General features: G+C 66.2%; 1 protein-coding gene across 1 annotated transcript; it reads right to left on the reverse strand.

Moving 5' to 3' along the window:
- Window positions 1–2,547: 2,547 nt before the first annotated feature.
- On the reverse strand, window positions 2,548–10,274 carry LOC144930188 (uncharacterized). The gene is made up of 7 exons (XM_078851389.1): window positions 10,168–10,274; window positions 8,162–8,217; window positions 7,364–7,414; window positions 5,068–5,214; window positions 4,696–4,740; window positions 4,148–4,192; window positions 2,548–3,744 (listed from the first exon to the last, which is right to left on the reverse strand). Exons 1-6 carry the CDS (start codon window positions 10,182–10,184, stop codon window positions 4,149–4,151), a joined length of 360 nt encoding a protein of 119 aa, XP_078707515.1. The 5' UTR covers window positions 10,185–10,274; the 3' UTR covers window positions 2,548–3,744; window position 4,148.
- Between the last annotated feature and the right edge of the window lie 296 nt (window positions 10,275–10,570).

The following is a 10,570-nucleotide window of genomic DNA, read 5'->3' on the forward strand; positions in this document are numbered from 1 at the left end:
TGATTGTGTTACCTACTGAGGGAGTGGAAACCTATAGCAAGAAGGAAAAGATTCCTGAACTTGTGTGTGGCAAAGGGAAGGAGAATGCTTCTGACCTTTTATCTAGGGAGTCTGTCAGTTTGCCTGAAAGGGGATTGTGTAGGAATCCGCCGGATGGCCAGAGGTAATTCTGGATGTAAGGGAGACCCAGAAAGAGTCTGTTGTTGCTCAGGAAAGTGTTCCTCTAGAGCAAGCCCTCGGTAAAGAGGATAAGAGCAGAACTTCTGTGAGGGGTGAACTGTTGCATAGAAAAGCCCTAGGGAAAGGAATCCTCATGGAGTCTTTGCAAGCAGTTTACTGCAACTGAAGGAGAGTGTGAAAGTGATTTAATCAAGAAAGTTTCAGTTCCTAACAGCCCGAAATTTTCTGTTGTGAATGGATCCACTGACTGTCCTGTTGAAAGATCCAGTGTGGATAGCTTTGAGAAGGTCTCAGATGAAGTGAAAGCTGTTAAGAAAGTTAAACAGTCCGAAAACCAAGTGGCTGTGTTTGGCCAGCTTGTTGGGGAGAAGACCCAATCCCAGTTTGACCCCCTGGGGTTTTGGGGTGGCCAAAGAGCACGGGCCTCATAAACCTTCCCACATGTGGCCTGTGAGTGCTATCGACCACCCCTGACCTAAGGGAGGGCGTGAAACTGGAAGGGCCTGGTGAAACTCCCACCAAGGAATGGGAGAGATGCTGGGGCATTCATGGGAAAATTGGTGGCTTTGAACTTCCCCAGGTCACTGTGACGAAGTGGGACTGTTCTTTATGTTTCCTCTGAATAGTGTGGGGGTGCCTCAGTTTCCCCTAGGCAGTTCTTAAGTATCTAGGTGGTGGGGTAAGGGTGTATGATCATTGCAGAGCCCTAGAGGGCAGGTGTGTGCAGGAGTCTGGACACAGAGAATGGCCGACACCCTGTTTCCTGGCAACTGATGGCCTGGGTCCTTCCCCCCTGCAAGGTGAGAGCTAAAGGGTTGGAGAACAAAGGAATCAGGTGCCCTCCTGGCCCGGGACAGGGAGAAAGTGCAGAGGAGGAGAGGCTGGAGGGAGTTTCAGTTTGGGGCTCGCTGGGACATGGAGTGAAGGGCAGACGTGGTTGTCTGGCTCACTGCCCCGCAAAATGGACCCAGCTGAGGGGTCCTGTTCTCTGCACCTACGAACTCTGTTTTAGACCATGTTCCTGTCGTCTAATAAACCTTCTGTTTTACTGGCTGGCTGAGAGTCACGTCTGACTGCGGAGTTGTGGGGCAGGACCCTCTGGCTTCCCCAGGACCCCGTCTGGGTGGACTCGCTGTGGGAAGCGCACGGAGGGGCAGAGGATGCTGAATGCTCCGAGGTCAGACCCAGGAAGGGGGAAGCCGGGTGAGCTGTGTGCCCTGCAGACAGGCTGCTCCCAGAGAGGAGACTTCGCCAGAGTCCTGCCTGGCTTCATGGGGAGCAGTTCCAAAGCATTGCCCAGCGACTCCATGACAGCCCCACAGCTCAGCGTCTGGGAACCTTACACTGAGCTTGGGGCAAAGAGCAGACAGCGGCTCTGCCCCTAGGTGCTGTAGGAGTCCCTAGCCACGCCGGGACTGGCTGTGCCTCTCGTCGTGTGAGCCCAGCCAGCCCCAGAGCTCATGCTGGTCATGTGAAAAGAGCCCAGTGGGTGAGACTGGCTCCCCCAGGGACCTCCGCTCAGCCCCACGCCCTCGGCGTAATCTCTGGGCACTGGAACCAGGCAGTCTCCCCAGCGCACACCAGGTGTTTGGCCAGGGGCTGCAGCTGCCCCCGGCAGGTCCCCCGGCAGCAAGCCCCATGCCAGCTCTAGAGTGTGGGACGGCTGAAGGCACAGGGCCGGCCTGCCCGGGGCCTGGAGCTACTGACCCACCCAGCCAGGCCTTGGCTTGGACAATGTGCTGCTCCAAACAAGCCTGCGCCCCACCCAGCCCCCCACACATCACAGGGCTGCTGGACCCTGTTAATGCTCCCAGGCCCCATGGAGCTGCTCCATGCCCCGGCCCGCTCAGCCCCAGAGCTTTCGGCTGCCTCCTCCCTTCCCGCTCCGGTCTGATGTCTGCCTAGCCTGGGGGGCGGGGGTCAGAGCACTGTAGAAATGGGGGGCTGGAAGGGCCCTTGAGAGGTCATCAAATCCAGCCCCTCCCTCTTTGGCACTCCTGGTGAAGATGCCTTGACAGACCCAAACCTGGAACAAGCCTGGACAGGGGGCTGGCAAAACCTGGTCTTAAAAAGCCAGTGACAGGGACCCCACAGCCTCCCTGGAAGCCTGGTCCGGCGCTCAGGGCTCAGCTCCCCTTCGCGTTAAAACTGTTCTCCTCCCTGGCCACAGGTTCAGCCCGTTACTTCCTGTGGCCCCGAAGAGCAGCTGATCCCCCCCCCGCCCTGGCCCAGCTCCCCACTCCGGGGGCTTTTCTCCAGACGAAACGTGCCCAGGTTTTAACCTGGCCCCGCAGGCCGGGTTCTCTACCCCTTTGACCATGGGGGAGGGAGCCCTTCCGCCCGTCTCCCGGCCGGGACACACACACGGTTGCTGAAGGGTTTTATTGGCAGGGGAAGCATGGCAGGGATACAGGGGACGCGCAGTGCTGGGAGCTCTCCCAGGGGCAGCAGCAGAGCGGCCAGAGCGGTTAGCAGCTCCAGCCTGGGGGTCCACGCGGCTGGGGCCAGCAGGTGCCTCTCCTGCAGGCTGTCACGGGCCGGGCCAGCACCCCGCGAAGCCCAGACAACAAGGTCTCCTGCCCCTCGCCAAGCAGATGTAGGAGGTGCCCCTTCTCCAGGAGGGCCAGAGAGCAGCAGGACAGTTCCAGGTCTCCCCGGGGCACTAGGTGAGGCCCCTGGCAGTGTCCACAATTTCTCCCCAGGGCCTGGCCAGTGCCCATCTCTATGATAACGCCAGGCAGCCAGCTTCCTGCCAGGGGCCCCGGCCGGATCCATGGTGGGAAGTCACTTGCTGGGGCTCACCAGCACCCGACTGGCACCTTCAGTAGAGGGGCACCCCCTGGCGCCCCAGGGATTCCTGCTGGGAGAGGCTGGGCCGTGGGACTGCCGTGGCTGGGCGCTCCTGCAGAGCCAGCACCTCCCCGGGGAGCGTCGGGGGCTGGAGCAGATGAGCTGCCTGGAGCCCGTGCGCTTGCCCTGCCCGCCGCAGCCGCAATGCCTTGGCCACGGTGCCGCCCCGCTGGGACCCGGCGTTCGGCCCCGGGGCGCTGCTGGCTGAGGCTGGCTGTGTGTGGGCGGGGCGGGGCAGGCAGGCTGGGTGCTGAGCCGCACCCCGCGCTGGGCTGATCTCGCTGCCCGTGGCTGCTCAGCCGGGCACAGGCCTAGGAGCAGCTCTTGGAGAGCGGGAGCTGCAGGCTGGGCCAAGAGGGGGTCTCAGGCCCTTCTCCCGGCTTGGGGGCTGGGTCAGACCCCCAGCAGGGGTTGCTCCGTGCGGCTTGCGGGGCGTCAGGGCTGGTTTCCCCCAGCCGAGGGGCTGCACGGTGGGGCGTGGGGGGCAGGAGGGGAAGCAGCCTTGTTCTAAGCAGCCTTGAGAGCCCCAGGACATGCGAAGGCTCCCGGCTGGAGCTGTAACAGCAGCCAGGACAGCGGGGCAGGGGCAGAGCGATACCCAGGCAGTGCCGTGGCTGGGGGGCGGGGGACGAGAAAGCTTGGCGGAAGGCAGGAAGCTGCTGTCCATCGGGGCTCCATCGCAGCTCCAGCGTGGGACCCCCGCGCCTCACATCCCTGGGGAGACACAAGCCCGGGTGACCCGTCAGCGCCAGGCCCGGACCGCGGCTCTCAGCCCAGCCCAGCCCCAGGGGAGCTTTACGGCCCCTGCTGGTGGCCGCAGGACACGCGACCTGCTGCTCCCGCCACGGTTCTGTCACGTGGCACAGGCAGAGCCACGTCGCCCGCTCCTCCCGCAGCAGCCAGGTCGGCTGCGTCTCCCCCAGCACGCGCCCCCCTGGAGCTGGGCGATCCCCAGGATGGGGGGCACTGGCCGTGCCGTAACAGGGGCTGCAGCCTCTGCCCCGGCCGTGCTCAGAAACCCCTGGCTTCGGGCTCACGAGCGAGCGCAGGGCCTGGCCCCTCCCTGTGCCTGGCCAGAGGGTTCGCCCCCCCTCACCCCCCCCGCTTCTCCTGGTACCTTAAGATGCAACAGCCTCCTCCGAGTCGGTGTCGTGGTCCACACCTGGAAACGATGGGAAACACGCAGGGTTAGCCCAGGCCCCGGGGGCCGTCCCGGAGCATGTGCCCCGAGCCCCCTGACCCGAGCCACGCGGGCCGGAAGCAGCAGCCCGGGGCACTCGCTCAGCTGCAGGATCCCTCCCCTCTCCCCAGGGCTCCCCTGACGGGACCAGGGTCCCCCCTCCTTGCCCCTCCCCCTCTCCCCTGGGCTCCCCCGCTGGGGCCCGGCTGTCTCCTGCTCTCCTGGATGCTGGAGCAAACCTGCCCTGTGTGTTGTGCCCAGCCACCGCGCCCAGCCCCAGGGGAACCTGCCCACAGCAGATCAGGGGCCACTTTTGCGGCCGACGGGTCCGGCAGCTCCTGGGCTGCTCGGTGCAGCACGGGCCACTTAGTGATTTGTTACTGAGTGTGCGGGGGGCGAGCGTCTGGCCGTGGGGCACGCTCTGCTCAGGGGCTCAGCCAGGCCGGGGCTGGCTCGCGGGAGGGGAGGCCTTTTGGGGCTCTTACTCTCTTGCGACTCGTTGGACTGGGCAGGCAGGTCCCCCGCAGGACCTGAAAGGAGGAAAAGAAAAGCAACACGTCAGAGCTGGCCTGGCCAGGCCTCGGGCCAAATCCCAAAGGCCTCCAGGTGCCCATGGCTGAACCCACCAGCCCAGCCCCAGCCTCCCCTGCTGGGAGGGAATCGGGGCGTGGGCTTGTGGGGGCCATCTGCCCTGCCAGCGCTGGCCATTGGGACAGCCCACCCAGTAGCCCACCCCCTGCCAGGGCCAGTGGCCAGCACCTGATGCTTCCCCATAATGCCCTTGGCCCATTGGACATTGCCAGGGCCAGGGGGCTCCGGGCCACCCCTGGCAGCCTCGCGCGGGGCGGGCATGTTACCGCTTTGGGCGTCCCCAGCCAAGGGGTCCAGGTTAAAGGTCCCGCTGTTGAGGGCGTCGAGGCTGGCAGAGTCCCCGTCCAGGCCGCCTGGGTGCGCGTCGTCAGTGAGCAACCGCTCGGCTCCCCCGAGGCTTACCAGGGTCACCCCTGCGAGGATGGAGAGGTGAGGGCAGTGCTCAGCGGGCAGGGGAATGGGGCAAAGCCAGAGGAAGCTCCCCGGGGAACGTCTCTCACGGTGGCGGGAGGGGATGGAGACGGGCAGTCACCCCCAAGGCTGGCAGCCTCCTGTCACCAGTGACACAGTCTCTGTGGAGCCCCGGGGCACAACACAGACCCACCCCACAGGGCACCCAGACCCGCAGCTTCTGCCCAGGGGGGACAGAGGTCGGGGCTGTGGGGCGGGAGTGAGAGGCACTGGCAGGGATGTGGGGAGCCCAGGGCTGGAAGGGCAGGGGGCTGCGGGTTGGAACTGAGGGGCACCGGAAGGGCTCGGGGGGAGGAGTGAAGCTGGGAGCCACAAGGGCAAAGCCTGCAGCAGGCTGGGCATTTTCCCCATTTCAGGGCTCATGGACGCTGTGGCCGGCAGGGTTCCCACCTCGGTTCCTTAGGGTGGACGTGTGAAGACAGATGAGCCCCTGATGTCCAGAGAGGCCAAGCCCAGAACCCCCCATTGCAGTCCCCCGCCCCCTGATGGGGGTAGGGGCTTGGCTTCAGTCACCACATTTGACCTTTTTGGTTTAAATTACTTGCCCAAGGCTGCGTCATGAACCAGTGGCAGAGCTGAAAAAAGAACCCTGGTGTCCTGACCCCCAGCCCCGCCCCTGGTCTAACCCCAGCCCCACTCCCCTTCTGGGGGTAGGAGTAGAACCCAGGAAGCCTGAGTCCAGTCCCCCTGCATCCTGCCCGGAGCTGGGAACAGAGCGCGGGTCTCTCTGCCCAGGAGCCTGAGCTCCAGCCTGCGTGCGCCCCTGGGGTCCCCAGGCCCTACCTCAGAGGGGTGCTGAGCTCACCTGCAATGGGGAGAGATGGGAGGGGTGAGGGGGGCCCTCTGCAGAGCCAGGGCCGTGGGCGGCTCCCTCTGCGCTGACCCTGCTGCCCACGAGGCCCCTGCAGCAGCTGGTGCTGGGTGTCCCCGTGTGGACGGGAGCTGGGCCTGGCATCTCAGTGGGGCAGACCCCAAAAGGGGCTCCGGGAGAGAGCCCCAGGGCAGGGGCTGGAGAGGCCTGTGGGGCAGGGTCTCAGCAGAAATATGTGCCCTGGGGCTGCAGGGCCCTTGGCCTTTCACTTGCCCTCCATCCCATTGCTGCCCCCAGAGGGGCCTCAAGGCTCCTTGCAGCTGGGGGGAGCCAGGGCTGTTCTCGGCTTCCTCTGGGGTTTCGGCCTGTCGCTCGCAGCCCCACAGGCCTTGGGGAAGGGCCCACCCACTCTGAGCCCTCAGGGGTCCACTTGTAGCCTTGGGGCTAGTGAGATAAATGCCAAGGGGGCCCTGCTGGGCACCCCGGGGCTTTGTAGCTGGTGCCCCTGCTGTTAGCCCCTTGGCCCAGCCCTGAGCAGGCCAGGGAGCCCGGGGCTCAGAGCTGGCCTGTACCAGCCCTGCGGCGCTGGGTCCGGAGCAGGGATCAGGAAGCCGGGCGAGGTCCCATTGCCAGGACAGGGCCCGGCTCCCAGCAGACCTGGGCTGAGCCGTGGGGGCACTGGAGGCTTGGGGGCTGGGCACAAGCACCCCAGGGCCCCCCTCAAAACAGCCCGGCCACCTCGTGCCCTCAAGCCTGGGGCGAGCCCTGCCCAGTTCCCACTCTCAGGGCCGGGCAAGGACCTCTCCTGCCAGCGGCATCCCCTGAGCCCCGGCCCAGCGGGGAGCCAGCCGGGGGGGCCTTTGCTTACTGTCTCCCAGCACCTCCAGTTTGCCATGGCTGACAGGCTCTGGAAGAGTCAAGAAGGGAGCAAGGTCGGCGCCCGGCCCCCACCCGCCCCAGCCCCACCCGCCCCAGGGCTGTAGAGGGGGAAACTGAGGCACAGAGGGGGCAGGAATGGGCCCCAGGGCAGAGAGTGAGCTGGGGCACTGCCAGGAGTTGGACCCAGGATCGCGTGCCAGCACTTCCTGGCTTGAGTGCCAGAGCCCAGTGCCATCTGGTGCCCTGCCCTGGAGGGTTCCCAGTACAGCCCCTTGGCACCCATGCCCAGCCAGCCCACTACCATTCATCCCGCCCCCTGCCCCCAGCTGCCGGCAGCCTCTACAGTGCCCTCCATGCCCCAGAGCCGGCAGCGGTGCCCCGCATTCCCCACCCCGCCGTACCTGGTTCCTGGCCATCGGCAGGGGGCGTTGTGTCTGGAGAGCTGGTGGGCTCTTCGGGGCCCGCGGGGAGGAGAGGGGGGGTGGCGGGAGACACAGAGACGTCACTGAAACCTCCTTTGTGCATGGAGGGAAATCCAGGGAGCTGCAGCCGGACCCCAAGACTGCCCCTGCCCCTGCCCCTGGCCCTCCCCTCCAGACTGTCAGAAGTGCCAGGGACACAGACCCGGCAGGGATGGGTGAGCCCTAAGGAAACGCCAGGGGCTGCAGGCAGCAGGGTGGTGGGGGGGCTCAGTAGGGGTACTCTCCCCTCTCAGTGCTGACCTGTGGGGGGCGCCAGGGGCTGCAGGCAGCAGGGCAGGGGCTCAGCGCTCCCCATGCCGTCGGGGCTGGCTCGGAAGCATGGTGCCGGGCACGGTGCCGCGGGAGGTGCTCACGGAGAAGTGCCGTCACGCAGACAGGGTCGTGAGCGCTAAGGGCCCCTGGCCTGTCCCCGAAGGGTGGGGGGCTAGTCTCTGGGGAGGACGATGCCACCCTGGCCCCTGCGGGCAGGGTCCTCGGCACTGCGGTGTGGGCACCGCCCGGCTGCCCTGTCCCGCTGCACGGGGCTCGTGGTGCATGAGGGGTCCCTGCAGGGAGGGTTGTGGGTGCCCTCAGGACACGGGGCGCTAGAGAGCTGGGGGATGGGGCGGGCGCTGGCCCCAGAGCCCCACCGGGGCCTTCCCCAGCCCCAGGCTGGACGGTTGCAGCTGGGCCCAATGTGTTACAGCGGGGGCCCTCAGCACCCCCCTCCCCACTTACCATCAGCAGCCACAATGGCCAGGAGCAGCACCACGGCCCCAGCGACAGCCAGCACCCTGCAATGGGAGAACGGGGTCACCCCCTTAGACGGGCCTCCTCCCCCACCCGCAGGTGCCAGGCAGGGGAAGGGGGCAGAGACCTGTGGGAGCAGGAGGGGAGCGTCCCGCCTGGGCAGGGATAACCTGCAAACCCTGGAACTTAGTAAGGAATCAGCATTTTAAATAGTGCAGCGCCCCCCACCCCGCACCCTCCGCCAGCTCCTCGGCACCCTCCCCCCACAGTGCTCCCCTCCCCCTGCAATGCCAGCTCCTCAGCCCCCCTCCCCACAGCCAATCGGTCACCTCCACCAGCCAAAAAATTCCCCCTCCTCCCCCCAACCAGTCACACACACCCCTGTTTGGCCACCCCAGGTCCCAGCACTTTACACTCTGGCAGGTGCAGGGTCCTGCTGCCATCATCCCCCCTCCTCCATGCTGCCCCCCCATTCCGGGCACTCCTACAAGACCACATGGAAAATCTGTGGACCCCAGCCTGTCCTGGAGCCCATTCCCTGCTCCCCGCACCCTGCCCTTGCCCCGAGTCGGCCCCTCTGGCTGCTGTCGGCGCAAGACCCTTCTCCTCTGCAGCTCCTGCTCACCGAGCCGTGTGCGTCTCCCCAGTGAGGCGAGCACGGAGCCCAGAGCTGCCAGGCTCGAGGCCTGGCCCCTGCTGCTCCCACGCCGCCCCAGGGCAGGAGGCTGGTGCTTCTCCCGTGTGGCTGGCACTCAGAGGCTGTTCTGATGCCAGAGCGCCCCGAGGCTCGCTGGGCTGCCCCCCACCCCCATTAGCTCCTCACCCCGCTCAGGGCAGAGGCTGGCAGTGACCATGGGAGACTCCATCATGCCTGCCCCAGCAACGTGCCAGCTGGGCAGGGGATTGGGTCCCAGGGCAGAGGAAGTGGGGAGGCCAAGGAGTCTGCCCCAGGAGGCTGGCCAGACACCGACTGCCCAGCCTGCTCCAGGGCACCCCAAGCCCAGCCAGACCCCTGCTCTAGACTAGAGTCTGCCCGTGGGTCAAGAAGGGGGCAGAGGCTGCAGGGCCCCAGCCGAGGGCTGAGATGGGAGGGCCCTGGAGCCGCCAGCTGCAGGGCCTACCCTGCCCTGGGACAGGCCTGCAAAGCGAGGAGCTTCAGGGAGTCGGGGAAGCATCAAGGCCTGGGGCTGGGACACGACAGGACCCTGCCCCGACCTCTGGCAGACAGGCTGGCTGGTGGCTCCCCTCCGTCTCCAGACCCCAGGGCTGGATGCCCTGCAGCTCCGCGGGTGCCTGCCCGTGAGCCACCGGTCGGCGCCCCTGCAGCACTCCGCCTCCAGCACCCCGATGCCTCCGCAGGTCCCAGCTGGGTGAAGGGAGGCATCTCCTGGTGGGAACGACCACTCCTCCAGCCCCCACCCGGACCCTGCTCACAGACCCACTCCAAGGCCTGGCAAACTGAGCCTCAGCAGCAGGGAGTTCCACAGGCAAATCTATGCTGCGGGGACCGGGATTTCCTCATGGCCGTTCTCTGCCCGCTGCCCTCTCAGCTCCCCGAGCAGCCCCTTGTTCCCGAGCTGCACCGTGAGACCCTCTCGCCTCACACTGCTGCCGGAACAAGGGGGCAAACTCTCCCCTCCCTGCAGCCGCTGACCAGCCTGGGAGGCTGGCTGCCCCTCCAAGGCAGCAATTCTTTTGGGAGCTGGAAATGGGCAAAAGCTGGTGATAAGCTCTGGCCACGAGGGGAGCCTAGTGTGTCCTGGCCAACCTGCTGGGTGTGTGTGTTGGGGGGAGTGTCTGAGCCGCCCCCCGGGGCTGGTGTCAGGGGAGTCCAAGATGGCAGGCATGCCAGGGTGAAGCGGTGTCGCTGTCCAGGGGGCGATTACCGGTGAGACGTGCCCAGCAGTTTGTCCCCAGGCAGAGCCCCGGGGCACCCCCTGCACTGCCTCCCAGCTCTCCACGGCCCTGGCGCAGCGAAGGAAGGGGCCACTCACCTGCAAAGCGGCTGCATGTTTCCCCACGGCGTGGCGGTGGGCTGGTGAGGGACCCTTGGGGATCACAGGAGGATCTGCAGGAGCCTCGGACACCAACACCCACCGACCTGCATGGAAGGCGACAGACGGGCCATTATAAGGGCCTGGCGCTGGGAGGAGCCAGCTGGCTGCCGGCCAGCCAATCCCCGCATCACGGTCTTACATTGCAGCTCCTGGGGGCGGGCAGGGGGGGCTGGGGCATCACCTGAGCTGCTGCTTTGCCCCTGCCCCGGCCCGCCTGTGCTCAGGGTTGCAGGGATGGGCAGGACCTGGCAGAGGGCACCGGACTGCACAGAGGGCTCCCTGCCCCGTCCCCCTGGCTCTGAGACTCCCGGCGAGCTGCTCTCCTGCCTGGCCTGGCACA

This window comes from Lepidochelys kempii, chromosome 2 (assembly GCF_965140285.1).
Source record: "Lepidochelys kempii isolate rLepKem1 chromosome 2, rLepKem1.hap1, whole genome shotgun sequence".
Lineage (NCBI taxonomy): Eukaryota > Metazoa > Chordata > Testudines > Cheloniidae > Lepidochelys > Lepidochelys kempii.